Raw genomic sequence first — 24,439 nt, 5'->3', positions numbered from 1 at the left:
GAACATTTCAGCCTGTCTCTGCAAACTTCTTAGGGCCTGATTCTGCCATCTGTACGCACACTGGGTGGCACCTCACTCTGCATGTAACCCCTTTGAAATCAGTGTGGCTCCTCATGGATTATGGTACCACACGACATGAGCAGGAGTGACAGAAAAGGGCCCGTAGAAATTACAACTAGCAGACCCAACAGTATCTCTAATCTGCACTCTGGGTGAGACACTGGGAACAAAACAGGTAGTTGCTTAGCAGCTAATGGTACTATGCAGGGCCGGCTTTAGGCCGATTCGACCGATTCCGGAGAATCGGGCCCCGCGCCTAAGAGGGCCCCGCGCCTTAGGCACCTTTTTAATTATTTTTTTTTAACTTACCCCGGTCCCTGGCTGCAGTCTGCTCCGGGGTCTTCCATGGTCCCGCTCCTTTGAGCGAAGCGCCGGCGGGAGCGCTGGCAGGCCCCGCTCTCCCAGCTAGAGCTCCAGCCGGGGCGGCGGGGCTTGCCGTGCTCCGGCCAGGGCTCCAGCCTGGGAGATCGGGGCGGCAGGGCTTGCCGCGCTCCGGCCGGGGAGATCGGGGCGGCAGGGTTTGCCGCGCTCCGGCCGGGGAGAGCACGGCAGCGGGGCTTTGCCGCTCTCTGGCCGGAGTTCTGCAAGCCTGGCAGCTCCAGCTGGAGCGCGGCAAGCCCCGCGACCCCAGCTGGAGCTCTGGGCCCTTTAAATAGCCCCCAGAGCCCTGGGGCAGTGAGGGTCTCCGGGGGCTATTTAAAGGGTCCGGGGCTCCAGCTGCCTTTGCCACCCTGGTCCTTTAAATAGCCGCCGGAGCCCCGCCTCCCCCATGCATTCCCCAGCGCTCCTGCGGCTATTTAAAAGGTCCGGGGCGGGGTAAAAGGGGGTTTGGGGACTACTTAAAGGGCTGGGGTTCCAGCTGTCTCTGCTGCACCCCCTGACCTGCCCACACCAGTCCGGCCCCCCCTGCCTGCAGCCAGCTCTGCACCCCGTGCCCACAGCCAGCCCCTGCCAAACCCCCTGTCCTGTCTCCAGCCAACCCCTGCCACACACCCCTGCAGCCTTGCCTAAAGCCAGCCAGCCCCACACACACTGCTTCCCGCACCAGCCCTGAACACCTTGCCCAGCCCGCACCCTCTGCCCTGTCTCCAGTCATCCCCTGCTGCACCCCTCTGCCTGAAGCCAGCCAGTTCCACACTCTGCTGTCTCCAGACCTGCAAACCCCTGCTGCACCCCCCTGCGGCCCTGCCTGAAGCCAGCCCACCCCACACTCCCTGTCTCCAACCAGCCTCACACCCCTTGCCCTGCCTGCAGCTTGACCCTACCTCCAGTCAGCCCCTGCCCTGCCTCCAGCCAGCCCCATGTCCACTACTGCCCTGCAGTTTCCAGGGCAGTAACCCTGCACACTTGCTTCAATGAGGGGGGCAGGGAGCAGCTGGGACCAACACATGTGCACACCCCCAGGGAGTGGTGGGGACACACATGTGAAATGGCGGTCATTAATAGCCAATCAACAGCATATATGATGCAATGTATATAATATATAATTTTATTATTCATATAGTTATGGAAAGTAAATAATACATGAAAGAAATGAAAGGCTTTTTTTTCCACTTTTTTTTTAAGTAAGTCATCCCTGCCAGGGCCCCGCCGAAAATGTTCGAATTGGGCCTCGCACTTCCTAAAGCTGGCCCTAGTACTATGGGCCAATCTACAGCCTCAAACAGAAGTAGCCATCTATCATCTTAGACGGTGCCCATCACCGTGGTATCTGTGCACCTTTGGCAAGGGTAAGTGGGCAGCCAGGTCACTCCATGAGACTCAGTGTGCACTAGTTTTCTATAAGGGGGGCTTGGGTTCCACAGAAGGAGCAGGGGTGACAGCCTCCCTGGTCCTACACAAGGGATGGAGGCCTTGTCTTGCATAAGGTCAGCCCCTTGCATTCCTCATCCAGTCTCTCTCATCCTTCCTTCTGTGCGGTAGGGATGAAGTGGAGGAGCCACAAATCTATGCCCCCTACACACACACACACTTCCTCACCAGCCAGTTCTGGGACCCTCTACTCACTGACGAAGATGGGTCAACCCAGCCCATAATTATCTATATAATTATCCCACTGTAGCTGCCATTCAGTTGCAAAGGTAACAGCCAAGAGGAATTATAATGAAACCTGTCTTAAATGTTCACTCACGGGACCAAAACAATCAGTTGCTTAAAGAATATAGACTGCTAAAATAGATGGGGGCAGGATTGAAGATTGGTCTTAAAGTCCATGAGTCTATATTTCATGGCGGTTTCTGAAGACAGGCAGTCACCCAGTGAATCCTAATGCTGGGCCAGACTCATTCTTGGCATATCCCCACTGACATCCATGTGAGGTTGCAGTAGGCATGAATTTGGCCTAGTCTCTTAACTAGGGATAGGTGCCCTTAAAATGGGTGGTATTTGGATTGGGTTTGCATGCTTGGGTGGGTTTGAAGTCTGCATACGTGGCCTGAGTTTATCCAAACTAGCTAAAACCCCTGAGTCTGCAGAAATGGGGCATTAGCAGAATATTCTCATTCTGTATTTACATAGCTCCAAATTATTAGCTGTTAATTGTGCTTTCCAGTTAGTGAACACAGGAGGCTAAGATTAGCACTTCCAGACTTCCCAGCAGAATGGAGTGTGATTCTTCACTGGACCGCCTGGTGTCTGCTAAATGGGTGTTTGTGTTTGCTAACTAAATCATAGTGTATTTTGCAACCACCTTCTTCAGGAAGACCTAGAATGGCTTGATCTGATGGCCTAAATTGTAATAAGTGATGAGAGCAAAATGAGTATGAAAGGAGGATACTAGGAGACAGAAGCAACCATACCAACTTTTCCTCTTATTTAAAACATCAAATAAAATCAAAGGCACAATCACTCCCTGAAACTGTACAAGATGCAAATTCTAATCAGATGACATGATTCTGTAATGGTTCTGCCTGCTGATCCAGCCAACTGTAGCCGGTGGAATCCAGCAGAAATGTTTCACACTTCAAAGGTCTCCTCTCAACTTAAAAGGGAACCTAAAGTGTGTAACTGAGGGGAGGAGAAGAAAGAAGATTTTTGTACTGATGGAACCAACTGTGATAGGCTTTAACATACCAGCACTCTGGCAGTGCCAAGTTGATGTCACCTAGAATAACTGTGAGGACACAAAGCAGGAGCACGCCCCAATGTGTGTGTGAGCATGCATATACATGCATGCCTATAACATCTATTCTAAGGTGGTTATGTTCTATTCGAGAAAAGCAGCAACATGTGATCACTACAATTATTTTACCCAGCTTGGCAGTTACACACTGCTGTTAATATCAGATGGTGGGTTGGTGGTCCTCATAGCTCTAATCATAAAAACTCCTACGTAGGCACTGTGCATGTGCATTAGTCACAAGGTCCTCGTTACCTTTAATAACATTCCAAGAATAAACAATATTTCAGCCACTTTGATTATATTATTATATGCAACAGCAAAAAGCAATTACTCAACATCACTGATGCCAAATTTAATTTTCAAATCAAAGCTGGGTTTTTAAGTTATAAGCTTCAAACAACTCCCTTTCCTCCAATAAATCTGAGGGGCCTGCTCCTGCTCCCATCAGTGGTGCAGATTCATACTTTAAATTAATACATTTAAGAAGGGTTGATGAAAGCTGAGAGGGGGCTCGATAAGGAGAAAGTTAGGTGGACCAGTGAGAATTGAAAAGGGACATCTGGCGTTAAGAGCTGTCTCTTTCTCTTCACAAATGTCAACTATTGGCAGGTTCCCCACTGTTATCATTGCACCAGTGATATCAGTTGTCAATGAACACAGGAAGCCACACAACTATGGGCGTGGGAAGTGGTAGAGTTACCAAGCTTTTCTGGATTCATTGACGTCAAACTATTTTCAGTCTGCGGTTCTCAAAGCTGGGTCTCCTCAAGTGAGGGCCATTCCTGCCCATTCCACTATCTTTGATCACTAACCAAGTGTTCACTGGGAATATAAAACGGCACAAGAGAGACTGCTTTTAAAACAGAGACAATTTAGGGTGCCTGGGTTTTATCTCAGGGACAAATCTGGTGCACCCTGGTGACACCTCAAGCACATCTTCTTGCTGTATTGAAACGTGGCATAAAAGAGTAACCTGCTCAGCAATGGCATAGGGTACAAAGAGGCTGTTCCATAACAATGCCAAGGCGCATTCAAGTGTCCGCCTGTTACCCTGCAGCAGCAAGAGCCACCACTATGTCACTTGGCAGCCTGGCGCCAAAGCCCCACCTCCCCCCAGGATGGCACTGCCACCAAAGCTTTGCCCCATGGCAATGCAACATCTCTTCAGTCACCCTCTGCAGTGCAACGGGGTGGCCAAGTGTCACTGCCCTGCAATGCACTGTGCCACCGATGGGTCATGGGAAGCAGTGACACGAGGGCATCTAGCTGGAGCAATCACAAATAAAAGGCTGCGCTACCCCCTTTAGGGTGACCAGAAAGCAGGTGTGAAAAATCAGGACGGGGGTGCGGGGTAATAGAAGCCTATATAAGAAAAAGACCCAAAAATCTGGGCTGTCCCTTTAAAATCAGGACATCTGGTCCCTCTATCCCCCTGTGTCTAACTTGTTTCCCGTGCAAGGCAGACAACAGCCCCCCAGCCGAGCCCCTGCACGATACGGGCTTGAGAGCGAGCCCCTGGGACCGGAGCTCTGACCTCCCCAAGATGGCGTCCATGGGAGGTGTCTGGGACCATTCGACCTTTCCAATATGGCGGGCGCAATAGCCCGGCTGGGCGCTACATAGCGCTTTCCTTGACCTTCCTACGATGGAGGTTAGAGGCCGCCTTTCCGCCTCTCCCAAGATGGCGGTCCTCGCTTCCCCTCTCACAGAGCGCTTCCGGCCCAGGCCCCGCTTGGGCGGCAGTTCCGGGCATGGCCGGCCTGTCAGACGCCCAGCTCGGCAGGGAGCTGCGGACCTTGGGCTTCCAGCCGGGGCCCATCACCGACTCCACCCGCGAGCTCTACGTGAAGAAGCTGGGCCGCCTGCGGGCGGAGGGGGCGCCTAGGCCGCAGTGGGGGAAGACAGCAGCCCCCAGCATGGCCGGCCTGTCAGACGCCCAGCTCGGCAGGGAGCTGCGGGCCTTGGGCTTCCAGCCGGGGCCTATCACCGACTCCACCCGCGAGCTCTACGTGAAGAAACTGAGGCGCCTGCGGGCGGAGGGGGCGGCCGGCCAGAGGGGCCAGAGCACGGGCAGCGCCTCCAGGCCTGAGCCGGCCTCGGCCTCCCACCCTCTCCGCAGTCCCAGCCCCCAGGCACACAGCGCCCATAGCCAGGGCCGTGGGGACAGTGAGGAGGAGGAGGAGGAGGAGGGCTCGGAGGAGGAAGAAGATGATGGATACCAGCCCCCGCGCAGGGATGTAGCAGAGGGGCTAAACCCTTGGGCCCAGCTGGGGAAGACAGCAGCCCCTGGGGAGTTTTCCCCCAGCACTCAGTGGGGGGCAGAAAGGGGGTTCAACCCCAGCTCCCAGTGTGGGACCAGAGATGTCAGGTTAGCCCCGAGGCCCCAGTGGGGGGCAGAGAGGGAGTTAGCCCCCAGGCCCCAGTGGGGGGCAGAGAGGGAGTTAGCCCCCAGGCCCCAGTGGGGGGCAGAGAGGGAGTTAGCCCCCAGGCCCCAGTGGGGGGCAGAGAGGGAGTTAGCCCCCAGGCCCCAGTGGGGGGCAGAGAGGGAGTTAGCCCCCAGCACCCAGTGGAGGATGAGGGATGTGGGGTTAGCCCCCAGCACCCAGTGGAGGATGAGGGATGTGGGGTTAACCCCCAGCACCCAGGGAAGGATGAGGGATGTGGGGTTAACCCCCAGCACCCAGGGAAGGATGAGGGATGTGGGGTTAACCCCCAGCACCCAGGGAAGGATGAGGGATGTGGGGTTAACCCCCAGCACACAGTGGGGGACGAGGGATGTGGGGTTAACCCCCAGCACGCAGCGAGGTGTAGAAAAGGGGTTAACCCCCAGCACCCAGTGGAGGACAAGAGATGTTGGTTTAACCCCCAGCACCCAATGGGAGACAGAAAGGAGGCTAACACCCAGCACCCAGCGGAGGACGAGAGATGGAGGGTTAACCCCCAGCACCCAGAGTGGGACAAGAGATGGGGAGTTAACCTCCAGCACCCAGTGGTGGACAAGAGATGGGGGGTTAACCCCCAGCACCCAGGGGGGGACAGCAACAGTAGTAGGGGGATTAATCCGCAGGATCCCGTGGAGGACAGGGGGAGAAGGATTAACCTCCATGAGTCAGTTGACAGGGGAAGCCCCCAAGCAGGGTGCAGTAGGAAAGGTTAAGGGTCTGGAGTTCTACCTGTCCTGGTTCCTGTACCTGGCCACCCTGATGTTGTTGGTGATTTTCCTGGGCATCCTCTGGGTGAAGATGATCGGGCCAGGCTGGCTTCTGGGGGCAGAGGAGAACCGTACGTGGTGGATTAAACACTTTTTAAAATTGCTTCCTCCTTTTTTTCTCTCTCCTTTCTCTTCAGTCCTCTCTTGTTTCCATCTCCTCTGTTGTCCACCTTCACTGCATTTATTTTTCTTCTCCTTGTCTTCATGTGTTGTCTTTACCTCTTGTCTCCCCAATCCCTGGGACACCTTGTTAGTCATGGAAAAGTGTCTTGTGGGTGGGGTTTTTTTTTTTCTTTTTTTCCTCTTTCCTCTCAGGTGAACTTGGCTTGAGATTCTTCAAATCCATAGATTTTTATGGGGAGTTAAATTTTCATCTAGCACTGAAGACATATTTTATGATCCTCCATCGTAATGATGTACTATCCATGTAATTGCCCATCATCTGTTTTAATGTCATTTTCTACAAAGCACAGTCATCCATTGTCCTTGATCTTGTCCACTTCAAAAGTACAAGACTTGAAATTGCCTTCTGCTGCTTACCTCCAAGAACATTTGAGCTTAAATATGCAAAAAAAAGTGACACCCTATAGCCCTACTGTAGCAGATTAAATTCACAGAAATGTTGTTTGCCTGGTTCCAAAATGAAGGAAAAGGGTATGTGGAAGGAGGTTGCAAAGTGTGGTTGCCAAAACACAACACGAGCGTGAGTGTTTTGTGCATTGACTAGGTGAGCACCTGCCCTGTTTTCTCAAAGTCACTGAATATGGCAAGAGCATAAAACATTTCTCTCTAGAATTATTTGCAAAATGATTTGTAAACTCCAGCCTATTTGCCTACTAAACAGAATTCCTTGTTTCTGCCCTGATATGTGTATGTTACTAATTTAAGTTTCGATATGGCCTACTTTAGTTGTTTCAAAAGCACCATTTAACTAGTAAGGTAATACTCAATGGGATGAATGGTAGAAGAATCAGATGCTTTAAAAGTAGCTATTTTTAACCACTGCTTTAATCACTAGTTATTTTCTCTGTCAGAGTTTTTATTTTCCAGCTGACTAACCCTTATTTTCTTCTCTCTCTCAGTTAAACTGTTAACTGTGGATTGTGAGACAAGGACAGATGATGTAAGTGTAAATTTAAAGTTCGTTTTTTTAAAAATCCATAGAGTAAGGGCATCCATCTCACAGACAGTTAACTATTCTAGCAAATTTCACAAATCAGTTACTGTCAATATCACTGCCAAATAGCCTGTATCATTTTACAGGAGGAATGTAGTGGTTTACCAGAGTCAGGGCTTGTCTACATCACAAAGTTGCAGCGCTGGTGAGGGGGTTACAGCGCTGCAACTTAGGAGGTGTACACATCTGCAGGGCATCACCAGCGCTGCAACTCCCTGTTTGCAGCGCTGACCGTACTCCCGTTTTGTCTCGGGTGTAGAGGATCCAGCGCTGGTGATTCAGCGCTGGTAATCAAGTGTAGACACTTACCAGCGCTTTTCTTGACCTCCGTGGAATAAGCAGGTATCCCAGCGTACCTGAGGAAGCCTTTCCTTCAAGCAGGTCTCTTTGCCTGCGGTTTGCAGGGGTTCCGGGGAACACGAGAGCAAACCGCGGGGAAGTTGGTCTCCTTCCCCGGTTTGCTCTTGCGTTCCCCGAACCCCCGAGCAAGCAGGTCTCCTTCCCTGCGGTTTGCAGGGGGGTTCGGGGAACGCGAGAGCAAACCGCGGGGAAGCTGGTCTCCTTCCCTGCGGTTTGCTCTTGCGTTCCCCGAACCCCCGAGCAAGCTGGTCTCCTTCCCTGCGGTTTGCTCTCGCGTTCCCCGAACCCCCGAGCAAGCTGGTCTCCTTCCCTGCGGTTTGCTCTCGCGTTCCCCGAACCCCCGAGCAAGCTAGTCTCCTTCCCTGCGGTTTGCTCTCGCGTTCCCCGAACCCCCGAGCAAGCTGGTCTCCTTCCCTGCGGTTTGCTCTCGCGTTCCCCGAACCCCCGAGCAAGCAGGTCTCCTTCCCTGCAGTTTGCAGGGGGGTTCGGGGAACGCGAGAGCAAACCGCGGGGAAGCTGGTCTCCTTCCCTGCGGTTTGCTCTCGCGTTCCCCGAACCCCCGAGCAAGCTGGTCTCCTTCCCTGCGGTTTGCTCTCGCGTTCCCCGAACCCCCGAGCAAGCTGGTCTCCTTCCCTGCGGTTTGCTCTCGCATTCCCCGAACCCCCGAGCAAGCAGGTCTCCTTCCCTGCGGTTTGCAGGGGGGTTCGGGGAACGCGAGAGCAAACCGCGGGGAAGCTGGTCTCCTTCCCCGGTTTGCTCTCGCGTTCCCCGAACCCCCGTGCAAGCAGTTCTCCTTCCCTGCGGTTTGCAGGGGGGTTCGGGGAACGCGAGAGCAAACCGCGGGGAAGCTGGTCTCCTTCCCCGGTTTGCTCTCGCGTTCCCCGAACCCCCCTTGAAGCTGCCCAACAGCGCTGCAGTGTGGCCACATCTAACACCACTTGCAGCGCTGGTTGCTGTAAGTGTGGCCACTCTGCAGCGCTGGCCCTATACAGCTGTACTAATACAGCTGTAACAACCAGCGCTGCAAAATTGTAGATGTAGACATACCCTCAGATTTAATAGGCTGTTTGTTTTTGTTTTGTTTTTAGACCAGACTAGATTGTGACTGTATAGTAGAATCTGAAAGTTGTAAATTTCAACTACTGAAGATCTGAATCACTTGGTGTTATTTTCTTTAGTTAATTGTAACATAAGTGACTTTGATTTGTGACAGAGATTTTACCTATATAGTCAACTTTTCTAATAGAAGCTTTAATAAAGCTAAATCCCTAATCTCTGTTGAGACGTGTTTATGCAGCCCTGATTTATTCCATAATGCACTATTGAGAGAGACAGACTTCTGTATCAAATTCAGAGTGGTGATATATGCTGGTAAATTGATAGTGGGTCTCTTGTGATGTTCTGGAGAAGTCTATCATAAACCTATTTACTATACCTGAGTTTGAAGGAACTGCTCCCTCAGCTGCTGTTGGAGTAGAAGGCTGTGATGTTTGGGACTTTGAAGTAATTGCGTTTCACGGGAGGTGCTCAGCTATTTACGGGATTAGGCTCTGAAACTTTTTGCCTCAGTAACACTGTATTTTAATTTTACCAGTTGAAGTAGAGCGCAACTGAACATACACTTCTGTTAGTATTTTATTTTTGTATTTTGGCTGATCTAATTGCTAGCTTGTTGCTATTGATGTGTTGATGTTTATTATTTATTTTTGACTTTCAGTTCTGTCAAGCTAAACAGAAGGACATTTTAATGACCATGCTGTATGAATTATATAACTACCTGGCAGTACAAGCTGGTGAGTTCTGATTGTCATTATAAAGCATTTAGGAGGGTTCAACAAACTGCATCTCCCAGCTGGCTGGACATTTTCCTTGTGCAAAATGACTTGAGGGGCACTGAGAAAGCAGGCAAAAGGTGAAGAAAATGTTTTCTCTGAATGTGAATTGTGCTTTACTAATGCCTTTACTATTACTATAATTGTGCTTTACTAATTGTGCCTAGGTACCTGTGTTTGTATGGAGCTGTTATTTGCAGATCATATATTGGGAATTTGAGATGCAAATACTCAACTTTATAACTTTTTTACCCCAGTGCCTCAAATGCTTGCAAGATACCAGAGTCCAGCAGCAGAGCTTTTCCATATATTTATATAAAACATTGTCTTAGAACACTGGCCAAAACAGTCCAAGCAAACATTAGAATACAAGTGGCTACCCAGGTCAATGACTAATGGTTTCATGTTGGAGAAGGAAATGCAGTTAGAAGTTGCTTATATCTTCTCATTATTCAGTCAAGCAAATCTTATTAATATTGTACTAATGCGTAGAATTGTCAAAAGTGCTTGAGTTCCATTTTGAAAGGGATTTAGTAACTTAGGAGCCCAACTCCTTTACATGTTCAGTGAGTCTTACGCTCCTAGGTGCCTAAATCACTTTTCAAAATTGTATGCAATAGCATAGTAACAGTTATTTAATAGGTATGTTCAGATTTCTTTTCAAGTCAGGTTTTCATGGTCTGCTTTTGTGGACTTTCCTCCAACATTTGTCTTTGTTCTAGTAGAAGGTTGAAGAAGGGAGGTATACCCCACTGTATCATTGATTAGTCAGGTTGAACATGCACCATACCTGATGGAAAGTGTTCCTAGTGCATTTGGCCAAATGTGCAGTTTTGTAGAGTGAGATGACGGTATTCTTCTCGGCTCCTGTGGTGGGTAGCATATACCTTGAAGCAATAGATTTGATTGCCCTTATCTTAGGCCAGTGGTTCTCAAACTTCTGTACTGGTGACCCCTTTCACATAGAAAGCCTCTGAGTGCCATCCCTCCTTATAAATTAAAAACACTTTTTATATATTAAACACCATTATAAGTGCTGGCTGCAAAGTGGGGTTTGGGATGGAGGCTGATAGCTCATGACCCCCCCATAAGAACCTTGTGAGGGGGTCAACCCCCAGTTTGAGAACCCTTGTCTTAGCCTATATACAGTAGCTACAAATTTTATTAAAGGTCATAACATTATCTGGCTAGAATATTTAATTCCAATCTTCTTTGTAAGCATTTTGGCTACAACTAAAACTGATTTAAAAGAATAACGCTTCCAGATCGTTCAGGGCATTTCCTGATTGTGTAAGTTATGGATTTTTTATGGGTTGTTTCCATCTCCTTGACTTGTTTTCTAGGTAGTTTTGAGTGTGGAAACCCTGAGAAGCTAAAAAGTAAATGCATTCTGGTTAGTGAAGCAAAGGATCATGTGGCGGTAAGTAGGATGGGAATGAGTGTTAATTGTTGTGTATTGTAGTTAATGTCTTTCTATCAGTTATTTATTGCTTTATAAAACAATGTACCATCTGGTTCATTTCTTCATCCGTTTCTGAGTCTTTCCAGGCTTTCCAGCTGTTCCTTTGGCCAGTCCTGTTCTCCACATTTCTTTCAGAAAATAATCTTCTACCCTATCTCTCTGACAACATTGATTTAGCTGTTGTAAATCTAACTAATGATTGTTCCTTAGTTGTCAGTCTTTTGGTGCTAGAAATGTCCCTGTATTGTACTGTACTGGCAGCAGTAAGGTTTTCCCCAACTCACCCCAAAGTGATAGAAGGCAGGCTGCTTTGACCTAATGTTCCACTTCTTCATAGAAAATTGTCAGCAAGATTATGTTGTATTTAGCAGAAGTGTAGGGAGAATATTGTTTTATAGTGTGCTTCATGGATGATATACCAAGTTATAAATTACAGTCAAGATTCCAGGCCGGTGTGTAGATTTGGTTTACCTCTCTGCCAGTTTGCCGAGTTAATTAAATTGATGATAAGAGGTAATCTGGGGAGGGGGAATGCAGGTAGAGCAATTTCTTCCATTACAGCAAGGCAATAATGTTGTTCCACCTTCTCAAATGAATGCAGAATTAATCTACTTATGGATTCTTCTATGTAGAATGTAACCGGCAGTTCCCCAGAGAAGTTTGAAGATGCCCTGCAATGGATACTGAACAGTAACAATGATTTAGGGATATGGTGAGTGAGTAGCAGTACAAGCTGTTCACGTTATAATTCACAGCACTGGCTGCTCTTACATAATTTGATATTTAGTGTATATTGGCATGTTGGAATATCACCTATCCTGTTAGATCTCATAAAATAATCCAGGATTGGGGTTGTCAGTACTTGAATGGGAGAACCTCCAAATTAAAAATAGTGTGGTGCAGTAACTATTGGTGATTCGACAGGTGAGTCAGTGTCCCAGCATTGCGTTAGGGTGCATTGTGCTCATGGAGATGCTGTCTTTCAAATGATGGATAAATCTGAGGTCCTGAATTCTTGTGGTTATTAAAGATCCCCTGGCACTTACTGCAAGATTTAGGGGTGAGGTAATACCTTTTATTAGACTAACTTCTGTTGGTGAAAGAGACAAGATTTCAAGCAGCACAGAGCTCTACTTCAGGTCCGTGTAGCTCGAAAGCTTGTCTCTTTCACCAACCGATGTTAGTCCAGCAAAATGTATTACCTCATTGACTGTCTCTAATATCTGGGGAGCAACCCTGCTACAACTGTGCTGCAAAAAATTTTGAAATTAGTCCACATGTCCTGCCCGTGTTCCAAATCTGTGTGATTAGAATCTGCCTTGTAAAATTCTCCCCAACTCTTCATTGGATACTGCTCTCTTCAGTATTTCTGCTGCAAAATGGGGCTTTGGTGTTCTAATGTGCAGCCACATTACCCCGCTGAGGTGACTGAATGTCATTAGTGACTGAAGCAATCCTGTTAGTAAAATGCTGTGCGATCTGAGGATGAAGGTTGCTATTTAAAAAAAAATAAAAGTGTGAATGGCATCTTCAGAGTGTGTCAGCATTAGTATGTATTACTAACAGAATACCTGATCAATGGAAAGGCTCCCATTACCTTCACTGGTGCTGGGTCTGTCTAAGATAGAGTATTACCTCTTATGCTTCATGCATAGCCATGATTTTAACACTTGAGAGGGGAGTGAGGAAGATTTGTGTTTGACAATCTTGAATTTCGTCTAGTTAGAAATCATCATCCTGTGAAAATCAGCTTGAGGTTTTGTTCAGCCCTTTGAAAAATATAAAATGCTGTATATGTGCTTTCTGTATATTTATAAAGGCTACTATGCCTGTCTCATTTGGATGTCCTCTTGAACTGTGTGGGAGATATTAAGAACCACTAATTGTAGGCAGGGACCCATTATAAATGTAGTTTAAAGCACCAAAATGCAGGTACGTTATTTGAAAGCGAACTTTCTTTGGAGAACTGTCAAGGTGGGAAAATATTAGCAATCTGAAGTTGCCCCATTTGCAGTTATTAGAGATTAGATTGAACTAGCGTGAATTGTTATGCCATGCCAGCACATTTCATGTTTCTATCAGTTTCTGAAGGATTTAATGTTGCAGGGAAACAGAACATTAAACCTGTAGCCCTTATAGTTGAATATAACATTCTGAATGTAGCCTAGTGTGGTATTGTCTTCCTGAGTCAGTGGACATACTAACATAACTCACAAAGATGTGACTTATCTCCATTCGGTAATAACTCTGGGGTCTAGTAATGATAATTTAAATGTCAACATAGTTAGCAGTGAAACAGCTAACTATTTATCTCATTTCAGCAGAAACACTGGAGTTGTGGGCACAGCTTGAGTAGAATTCCATTGTTTTTTTTCTCCTAACCTGCCCCCTACAGCTACTGCTGTAATCTAATGTTCCAGGTGTTGTCTAGTTCTTTTAAAAAAAAAAAAAAAAAAAAAAAAAAAAAGTCTGGTGGCTCCTTAAAGACTAGCAGATTTATTTGGGCATAAGCTTTCGTGGGTAAAAAACCCACTTCTTCAGATGCATTATTAACAACTTCATCAACAGCTCACCGAATTGATCCAGTGTTTGGCAGCTCATTATGAAACTCAATAAGAATGTACAGTGTGCTAAAAAACTGCTATTGGCTTTTTAACAGACATTACGTGAAGTTATTGTGACTGTGCACTGGTAAAAACGGAACAAAATAAGATCGTTTTGCTTGGTAATTCTGCTGCCTGTTCTGTACATTCATTTAAGATTTGCACTATAAATCAGACAAAATGGTTGTGAAACAGTTGGGTATCTCCAGTTACAGCAAGGCTCATTTAAACAACTATAACCCACCAATGGCTTGTTGTTTGCATGCTGCCAGACTTAAGGGTTCAAGTAATTTGCTGTGCCTGTCTACAGTGGGCTATTCATTACAACCCTACAGTGAATTGTTAGCTTTAAAAAAAAATCTGATTTAATAGATCCAATAAGGAAGCAAACTTAGATGTAGGTTAATCTATCTATCTGTGCTATAAGTGCAAAGGGTATCTGATTGCATAGTGCATGTACGAGTGAAGTTGGGAATGTGTTATGAGCTGTACCATAAATGTTTTCCAAGGTTGTCTGGTTTACGTTAGCCGTATTTGATTTGGTGTCGCTTTTCCAGCTAAACTGTTTATGCTCATCTGTAGCAAGGAAAACAGTGCAGCCTCCACAGACGTTCACACTCTCTCAGCTGCTCTCTGCACAACTGCTGATGAGTGACTCAGTAAACATTTCCATTTCTCTATGGTGAGAGATGGGAATCCAATTTAAAGTTTAATCTTCTGCACACTGAGAAGTGCTGTCAAAGTGTCTGCAGAGGGAGACTTCAGTTTACCAGTGGGAGTTCTGATCCTGCTGCCTTTTCTAAAGCCATATTCCTCCCTTGCTAAGCAGCCAGTGCTGAAATGTTCTGGAAAGACCAGCAGTGAGAATGCTTTAGTGTTTTCTACATGGTGTGCTGAAAGAGTTACCAGCTGCTGCAATATGTTTGCTCACCTTGTCCTGATTAAAGTCTGTTGCTGGAGTCTGTGCACTCTTCAGGGGTGGTTTTCTGCCTTTTCCCCATCAGGTTAAAAGGGGAAGACCCATCAGAACCGGTTACCAGTGTAGACCAGGTGGTGTGCCTCGAATCCACCCGTCCTCGGATGGGATTAGGCTGTCGTTTCCGCCGGGCAGTAAGCACCGCCATTATGAACCTTTTCATCTTCTTCTGGAGTAAGTCCTTAGCCTTAATAGCTGAGCTTTCCCCGTCCCTACACACACTCCCACAACCACATTAAACTAGTGGTAAATGTTAAAGGAATTGGTGAGTTAATTTCTCTCTAATTAACCTGTGATCTAGCAATAGAAGGAGACCTGTAGAGACCCATTGTCATGCAGTAAGTGCTTTTCCTTTATTTCAAATCAGCAAGTACGTGAGCTGTCCATCTCATTTAAGTGTTTCTCAAGCATTCATTGTGGTGGCCTGCAAAGTTAGTCTATTAATAACCTGCCCAAACACTCTGTTCTCATCCCTTCCATGTACAACACTATTCAGTTTTCTGGCATCTGTTAATGAGAGCTCATCTCAATTGATTAGACTCTTCCTGTTGGTATGCATACTTCCATCTTTTCATGTTCTCTGTATGTATAAATATCTCCTGTCTGTGTGTTCCATTCTGTGCATCTGAAGAAGTGAGCTGTAGCTCACAAAAGCTCATGCTGAAATAGATTTGTTAGTCTCCAAGGTGCCACAAGTACTCTTGTTCTTTTTGCGGATACAGACTAACACGGCTGCTACTCTGAAACCTATTAATGAATTGTTGTATTTCCGTGTCAATTTGTATTGTGGTAGTACCCAAATGAGATCAGGGCCCAGCTGCTGGGTGTTGTACAGACACATAGTGAGAGGCAGTTCCTGCCATGCTGTGAAGAGTCTATAATCTAAATAGACAAGACAGACAAAGGAAGTATCATTATTCCCATTTTACGGATAGGTAACTGAGGCACAGAGAGATTGAGTGACTTGTTCATGGTCATAAAGGGGGTCAGTGGCAAAGTCATGACTTAGATCTACATATCATGAGTCCCAGTCTGGTGCCTTAGCCACAAGGCCTTGCTTTCTCTCCTTTCTGACCCCTTATTTCGAGAGCAGTGAAGCCTGACTGTTCTTCTGGATTATTGTGGGGGTAGGCTCTGTCAAAGTGAGATGTCTTGAATTTTAATGCTGTAGAGACGAGTAGTCATCCTGAGTTTTCTGGCAGAAAGGGAACACTACAGGTGAGGTCTGCCAAGAAATCCCTCTCCTTGGGAGTTTGACTCCAGGCACTGTCAGTTTCAGAATTCCCGTGAGTTGTGATGCCACAATAAACAACATGAATAACACAGATATAGTTCTGGGCAGGTCCTGGAGAGCAGAGAATAAAAACTCTCTCTGATAAGAGTAGGAAATAGAGCAGCTAACATCCACTAAACACATGAATATGAGCGCACATGCTTCCATTTTGTTCGTCCACTCATAGGTCTAATTGCCCTCTGGGGGATCCTGTTACTCCTGAAGTATCGCTGGCGGAAGATGGAGGAAGAGGAGCAGGCCATGTATGAAATGGTGAAGAAAATCATAGGTAGAACCCAACAGCACTTTGGCCATCTAATTTAAAATGGTCTCTTCATTTCAGATAATTTCACTCCCCTTTGCCCCATTCTGTTTCCTCTTACAGATGCTGTCCAGGATCACTACAAAGAGTGGGAACAGAGGTTGGAGCGATACCCATATGTAGGCATCCTTCATGTTCGAGACACCCTCATTCCACCCCAAAGCAGGTGAGCAAATTCTTTCCCTTTAGGAAGGGGGCCTTCAGCTCAGGTCATAGTGCACTTTGTGGGTAACAGACTGGAAGCAGACTTCTTGGGAAACGGAGTGTGAGGAATTTTAGAGGAATGAGTCTGGCTTTTGGGATTGTAAAGGATTCTGACATAACCCAGACTATTGTTGTTATCCACTGGGGATAAATGTGACACTCCTAGTGCTAAGCAGTGTAGTTGTAGCCATGTCAGTCCTAGGATATTAGAGAGAGAAGGTAGGTGAGATAATCTTTTGTTGGACCAACATCTGTTGACAAGAGAGACGAGTTTTCGAGCCACGCAGAGCTCTTCTCCTAGTGCTGATGATTTGAACACTCTCACAGGTGTACTGTCATTGTCATATCAAGCAGAAATTGGCTTTTGTTCGCTTTTCCTGGGTGCTGGGGTGTTCTATTTGTGTTCCGTCATCTAAACTTGAATCAGATGTTATCCTGAACATCACCACTGCTCTGTCATATCATCTGGCCAGGAGGACTGCAGTGCTGTGCCTTTCAGAATGAGGCATCCAGTGTGTAGCCAGAGCATCAGAGTAGCTCTTTCCTGCATGGCTCTGTCCATTGCCTGCCATAGGAGTGAGACTAAGATCACTAATCAAATTTGCGTTTCCCACTGGCCAGAGCAAAGCAATTGCTAATTAGGCAGATGTAAATGGGAGATGCTGTCCAGTTACAGGTAGGTTGCTGGGTTGTTTGCTCTTCGAGGAGGCAGCATGGTTGAGTAGCGGGATCACAAGATGGGGAGTTAGTAGACGGGGTTCTGTTTTTTCTTTGCTGCAGTATGCCATTTGCCTCATCTCTAAAGTTCAGTTTCCTCTTCAGTGAAATGGAGATCATCCCTACTTTGTAGGGTACTTTGAGATACGTGCTGTTATGAAGTACAAAGCCTTAATCATTCTCATCTTTAATCAGTCACAGTACTACCGGTAGGAAAAAGGTCTGATGTGGTTTGATCTAATCGAAAAGGTTTGAGCTCATTTGCCTGCATGGGATCCTGAATTGAAAGTTGGGAGCATAACTAGACACAGATCCAGAACAGGGCAAGTTCCACTTTGTGTTATAATAATAATGATGATGATTGGAGATATACCTATCCCTTAAAACTGGAAGGGACCTTGAAAGGTCATCGAGTCCAGCCCCCTGCCTTCACTAGAATCTAAGGGAGTTCTGCCAACGTTATTGCAGGTGTCCTTGGGGAAAATTACTAATTGCGGTCTCCTTGCACCACAATTCAGGTTTGGAATTGTGTGCAATCTATAAGCGTAGAGGGCTCACCTTCCACAGTATTAGAAACGTGGATAAAGAGTTTATGCCTTGACACCCTGTCTCAGATTTAGCTCTGAATGTTAGCTTTGATCTCCTTTGCTCTTTCTTGAGAGGCAACGGGAGGAGGTTGAGTCACTTTGTTGGCAGTGACAAGTGCGCTAAGCAAGAAAACATAAGGCAGAGATGACTATTCCATTTTGCTTCTGCTTTCAGGAAAAAAATGAAGCGGGTCTGGAACAGAGCTGTGGACTTCCTGGCTTCGAACGAATCACGGATTCAGACAGAGTCACACCGGATAGCAGGAGAGGATATGCTGGTGTGGAGATGGACTCAGCCCTCTTACGTCTCTGATTCAGAGCACTAACCAGGAGCAAAGGAGGAGCCATTAGTTCAGTCTGTGCAAAAGGACAGTTCCCTCTCTGGATGTGGGAAGGGATGGACAGGAATTCTAAATTTCTCAGTTTAGAATCACCCCGACCCCCTTTTCCCTCTGTTACTGAGAGACGCTTAACAGATTATTTTTGAGGCAATAGTCTTGGTTTGTGAGAAGATGGGCTTGAGCTAGAGAAGGAGCCAAAAGCACACCAAAGCTAGCTGTCCAGTGAGTGTTTGAGCTCCATGAGTAAACAAACATATAATCACTCTTTAATACCTAATAGAAAGGGGCAAGGGATCTCTTTGCCCAAGGGGTAGAAGGTTTAAAGCTGACCTTTACTGTGGGAAGACCAACAAGTGGTTTTACCCATCAGCAAATGTTTTTTAAAAGAATTAATATTTCCCATGGAAACATCAGGAATGGGAGTTAGGATCCATTAGTTTAAAACATGCTTTTATCTCACTAGCACACCAAGAATCAAGCATTTAACTGATGCTTAACAGAGAAGAGTTGTGTATTTCTTTTGCCCTTACAGAGGGTGGGTGGGATTGAGTGAGGGCAGTGTCGTGTGCCTTGAAAGATTTGGGATATGGGGTGGGGCTGGAGGAGAGGAGGTGATCTATGCTTTGTATGTCTGCTTTCGTTGTGCTGTGTCTTATACCGGGAACAGGTGGCAAATGACAGAACACAGGTATACATAAGGAACATGCTCTTATGGCTGCAGCCAAAAGTGATCACTCTGTATGTGCAAAAAAAGAACTCGAGAATGAACATCCAGGGTGAATGTACATGTCTATACCTGGCAGCTGTAATGTGTGTGTATTCTTTTGGAGAGCAGATACACAATGCTTACGGTGTTGATGGAGGGCTTGTTTGTGGGTGTTAATGTGGCAATGCCACAACACTTAATAAGCAGAGATCAATTCTCCATGAGCACTGCAGGCATTGTATTTTGTGTATACAACTGTTTGGCTACATATGTTTGGTTTTATGTACAATTAAGAAGTGTTTGTTTTGAGGAGAAAATAGCACCAGAGTGTAGTGACCTAGGCAGGACTGAGATACTGTTGTTCTCAGGCTTCCCAACATCATAAACTTGTTATCCCAATCTCCACTCAGACAGCCACGACCAAATTCACTTCTGGCATAACTTATTGGCTTAACCCTCTTATGCCAGCAGTGATCGGACCCATTATAACCAGTGGAATTTATTTCCATTAGTGTCCTAAATATAGTACATGTGTGGCCATGTTAATGGAGAGCTGCTTCAACATTTGGGATCAGCAGGCAAGCTTCACAAGGCTGCTGAATCCTGGCTTCCCTGTCCATGGAACTGCATTGAGAAGTAATTTTATAAAGTACCCAGGAAGGTTTGAACTGGTTCCTTAATGTATGGAAGTGTGTTCTAACCATGAAGCTTGCACTTCTGCCTCCCCTGCTGGCCACGCTGAAGATTGAAGGATTGCTGGGGCTTTTTCACCTATGCAATCTGCTGGCTGCCTCAGATTCATTTTATATCCTGCTGGCTTGTCAGAGAAACTCAGTACAGAGAAGCAGTCTCCAGAAACAAAGCAACAGGAGGTCTTATTAGTTAAGTAGGAGAAATCCCATGTTGAGTTGAATTTTATCCCCATGTGTTTCCTTGTATGGCATAGGCAGGGTGTTTGAACAAAAGAGGAAACTCAACAGCTGTGTCCAAGACATTAACCATCTTTCCCATGCCTTATTGATTAAAACAGTTGATAAAACAAAGGCAGCATTTATTCTTTTAATGTGCTAGGACAAGCTCTTCATATCCATTGGTGCTTGTGACAACTCCCATCGTGCCTCCTGTCTTATATCTTTTTAAAATACATATGGATTTTGTAATTTTTTTAAACCACCTGATCTAGAGCGAAAAAGGCCAAACACTGCACGTATCTTTTGTACTGTTGATGAAATTCTTTTTTTGTAGGATGAATCTCACTGAGTTGGTGCTATTTATTACACATTTAACTTGTGTCTATACACTTAATTGCAGAATAAATTTGTTAATATTATTTATTAATGTTTATATTGCAGTAGTCAAGGTCCAAGATCCAGGTGTGCTAGGCGCTGTACAAACAGAACAAAAAGATGGTCCCTGCCCCAAAGAGCCTACTGTCTAAGTATAAGACAAGCCAACAGGCAAGCCCAAGGAACCAGTGATACGCTACTGGTCAGCATGATAATCAGTGGTCTTAGCACACCAGGAGCCTAGCTGTTGTCAGGTTCTTGGTAGGCAGGTGAGACTGATTTCTGTGAGGAAATGATGATGATATCCATGAAAGGTATAGACTGAGAAGGATTAATCCTATGTGGACACTTGTGTAAAAGGGGTTGACAGCTTTATGTGTAATGCAATATTACCAACATTAACTTCTAACAGCCGATTGACCAACACTTGGCCACAACATCAGTGGTTAAAGCTGCAGACGTGGGAGCAAGGAGATAGGTAATATATTTAAAAGTGATCATTGATTTTGGGTGCCATGCATTTAGGGTGTCATGTACCCACTCTCTGAAAGCCAGATCCCTTTAAGGCAACTCAGGTTGGGCAGCCATAATCATTGATCACTTCTGAAAATCATGGTCCTGGGTTCTATTCCAACCTGTCACTGACTCTCAGTGATGCCTTGGACAAGTCATTTGACTTCTGTGTCTCAATTAAGAGTAGGATGACACCTGCCTTTCCAAAGTGCCATGAGATCTTCAGATGAAAGTGCTATTTAAATGCCAAGAACTATTGTAGGAAAAACAGGGAAGCAGATGTGTTGCTTAGTGGATATGGTACTGGACTGGGACTCAGGAGATCTGAATTCTGTTCCCACCACTAGCCTGCTGGGAGACCATGGGCAAGTCACTTCCCCTCTCCGCACCTCTGTTTCTCCATTTTACAGATGGGATAATGATACTGACCTCCTTTTGTAAAGCAGTTTGAGACCTGCTGTTGAAATGGCTGTGAGAGTGGTAGGTAGTACTATTTTCTTTACCCTTGTGTGTCTGATGTAGAAGACTCATGTCACGGTAGCACTTCTGCCAAGGACGGCAGGGAGAAAATAGCCATGACAGGAGAAAGGAAAAGGTCAGAAAGTGCCAGCCTACTTCCTAGATAACTGAGAAGCCATCCTTCAAAAGAGTCTGCCAGGTAGAAATAGTTTCTAAATCTTGCAAGAACACTAGCAAGCCTGAATTAATCCTTCTAAGTTCCTGCTAGTATCCATCCACCTAAATATTTCTAATGCATCGCTGTTAGCTGAGTGCCTGTGGGTCAGCATGACTGTGCATCACAAGCTGACAGTGGGTTTAACGTGTAGCTTTCACAAGCAGGCTCTTGAAACGAGCAGTTTGAATCATCAACCCTTAACGTCTATGGCCGCAGCTGACTCATAGGCTCTGGGTTGGTGAGATATGTTTTTGTCATCAAGACATACATTATGAGATAAACAGAGGCAGATCTTCAATGGCATAAAAGAGAATTAGCTGCCCATCTCCCATTGAAAGCTGACAGGAATTGGATACCTAACTCCTTTTGCTGTTTTGGAAAATATTCTCTGAAATGCCTCTCTTGTTGTTGCTAGGTATGTGAACAGAAGGGGGTAGAAAGAGGAGTGGTGCGTAATGAAAGGTTAAACCTCCCTCCTCCAAGACTGCATTTCTGTTTAGATGCTAGTGCCCAGCACAGGTTGCTAAGTTACAGCTGGGATATATGCAGGGTTAGGAAATAGTCTGGGGGTTTGGTGTACCTAGGTGTGCAGTCTGTCTGCCTGCTTCAAACCGAACTGCCAAGAACTCCCCTGTAATGATCCCTTGGAGAATGGGCATGGGGAAGCTTTGGGTAATAAGAACTTTTTGAAAATGAAGAGGGCTTTAACCCTATATAACTAATTTATGGCTATCCTTCCTATCTGTCTCCATTAGGAACCCTAGTTCCTGCTTGCTCTGTAAAACTGTACTGACAATTCAGAACACCTGTACAGCACTTTATATAGATCCCAGAGTGCTTATACAAAAGGTGAAGAATTGTCCGCATTTTCCATATGGTCATTCAGCCACTTGATCAATCTCACATGTTCAGTGCTTTCCTTACCACTTGTACTGACTTTATCATTTTTAAAGTCTCCTCCACTCTCTGTAAGCATTAAGACTACGTGAATAAATCCTCAAACGGTGGGCTGATAAAGCCTTCACATCCCCTTGTTGTCAAAAAAAAAAAAAAAAAAGTAGCAGCAAGGAATCTAAAATAAAATTTGCCCTTTGTTTTTATTTCCTTCTTCCGTTTAAAGGCTTTCATATTAAATGTTTTTGTCTCCCACTGACATGACAGCTGATGCTGTGCTTTATTTATGGGAAGCAGGGTTAGGGAGCAGTGCCAGTTCTGCTGGGAAGAGCATCATGAACTAAAGAATAAAAAGAACATCCAGTGAAATCTGCCCGAAGGGACCCACCTCCAAAGGGCTGCCCCCTTCTCTTAAGTGCTCCCTCCTGAGCAGCTCCAGGGTTTCCACTGCAACTTTGTTCAGCCTTTAGAGAATGACACTTTACACTTGTACAGTACCTTCAGGACAAGCATCAGAAAAGCCTTTACATGTTCCAGTGAATTAAGCCTCAACATCACGGTGAGACAGGTGCCACTGGTGACAGGTAGAAAAGGTGGAAAACAAGTTGCATAAGGCTACATAGAGCCAGGGATAGAAGCCAGATCCCTGGGTTTCCCATCCTGTGCTTTAACCACTAGCCCATGCTGCTTCACCAAAAATCAACCTCTCTGGAGCAATTTTATTCTTAAGGCAGACTGCTGCAGATCAGACCGTTCCTAGAGGGTTCAGATAGGGCCTGATCCAAAGCCCACTGATGCCCATTGGTTTAGTGGTTTTGATCAGGCCTCTAGTGCTCATGTACCTCCAGCTTGGTCTGTTAGCCCTCAGCTGATGTTAAAAGATCTTCCCTCCTTTGTAGCTTGTCATGCCAAACCTGGGACTATTCATCCACCAGGAGCTCTAGGCTGAGTAGATTTAGCTCACCCACTGGGCCACAGATAGGTGGATGGCAGCATGAGACCTACCTGTTCATCCACCTCCTATAGCAAATGTTATTGACAGTGCCTATCACAGCTTAAGACCCCTGTGCCAAAAGCTGGAACTGGGAGACTGTATCCTGCCCCTCTGGACTTCTCAGTCCTCCCCAAAACATCACTTGGCAAAGTATTTATGAGAATTAAACAATCAGCCCCAACAGAGCTGGAATGGCGTGGCTGGGGTTGCATTTGGCTTTGTGCTCAGATCCCAGAGCAAGGCCCCAGTGGTTAAGTAATGCAAACCATGTGTGGTATGGTAGGGACAGTTTAATGCCTCATGGTATATGTTAACTATAGCATGTTTAGAAAGCACAGAACTTTTTCTGTGGGCCTGAATCCATATTCTGTCATTGCAATGGGAGTGGCTGCCCTGGAGATACTTAAATATTCTCTAGCAACTTTGCTGGGACTATAGGGAGTGTCTCAGTACCACCTTTCCTAGTGGGAGAAAGTGTCTTTGCCATTAAATAACATTTAGCTCCTGGAAATCTCCTTTAGGGCCAGGCTCTAGTAGTGTATATAGCACTAACTACTCCAGAAAAACAACTGGATTCTAGAAGAAGAAAAATTAGAATGTGTCGGGAGGGGACATTTCATGGTACAGAAAAAGGGGCTATCGTACCAGCAGGTTAGTGGAGACATGAAAGGAGACAGTGAGTGGATGATAGGTGGCTGTCTTCCCTCATCGGTGCAGTAAAGCAGCCCTGGTTAAGGGTGTGTCCTGCTCGAAGCCAAGCGGTGGCATAGTGATTGTTGGTTTGTTTACATGTTTTTTCCCCTAGGCATAAAGTCCCATATATGCAATTTTCTGGGTTAGTGACAGGATCAGAAGGACGCAGTTGGCCAATCAGAGCTTTGGAGACCAAGGATCAAACCCTCCATTGACATTAACCCACACCACCCCGGGAGGGTCGGTGGGTGGGTAAGTGCCATGACTGGCACCCGACAGCCCCACTGTTACTGGGCTCAGCAGAGGAGGTAAGACTAGATTGGGCCATGGAAGTTGAACTCCCCTCTCACTCCAGCTCCAGGGCAAAGTGCACTGGCAGCACGGGCCTTGCCTGCACAACCCTTGCATTTCCCATCCTGTAGGTAAATAGA

At 46.2% G+C, this 24,439-nt stretch overlaps 1 protein-coding gene across 2 annotated transcripts; it reads left to right on the top strand.

Moving 5' to 3' along the window:
* The first annotated feature begins 4,857 nt into the window (after positions 1 to 4,857).
* On the top strand, positions 4,858 to 20,282 carry LEMD2 (LEM domain nuclear envelope protein 2). 2 transcript variants are annotated; one of them, XM_050953025.1, is made up of 9 exons: positions 4,863 to 6,463; positions 7,475 to 7,515; positions 9,647 to 9,722; positions 11,105 to 11,181; positions 11,856 to 11,935; positions 14,831 to 14,976; positions 16,263 to 16,364; positions 16,461 to 16,563; positions 18,081 to 20,282. In XM_050953025.1, exons 1-9 carry the CDS (start codon positions 4,933 to 4,935, stop codon positions 18,229 to 18,231), a joined length of 2,307 nt encoding a protein of 768 aa, XP_050808982.1. In that variant the 5' UTR covers positions 4,863 to 4,932; the 3' UTR covers positions 18,232 to 20,282. The 2 variants fall into 2 exon arrangements, with proteins under 2 accessions (XP_050808983.1, XP_050808982.1); XM_050953026.1 differs by lacking the exons at positions 11,856 to 11,935; positions 18,081 to 20,282 and having other exon boundaries at positions 4,858 to 6,463; positions 16,461 to 16,564.
* Positions 20,283 to 24,439: the final 4,157 nt, after the last annotated feature.

Source organism: Gopherus flavomarginatus, chromosome 5, assembly GCF_025201925.1.
Source record: "Gopherus flavomarginatus isolate rGopFla2 chromosome 5, rGopFla2.mat.asm, whole genome shotgun sequence".
NCBI lineage: Eukaryota > Metazoa > Chordata > Testudines > Testudinidae > Gopherus > Gopherus flavomarginatus.
This window is presented reverse-complemented; position numbering and strand designations above follow the sequence as displayed.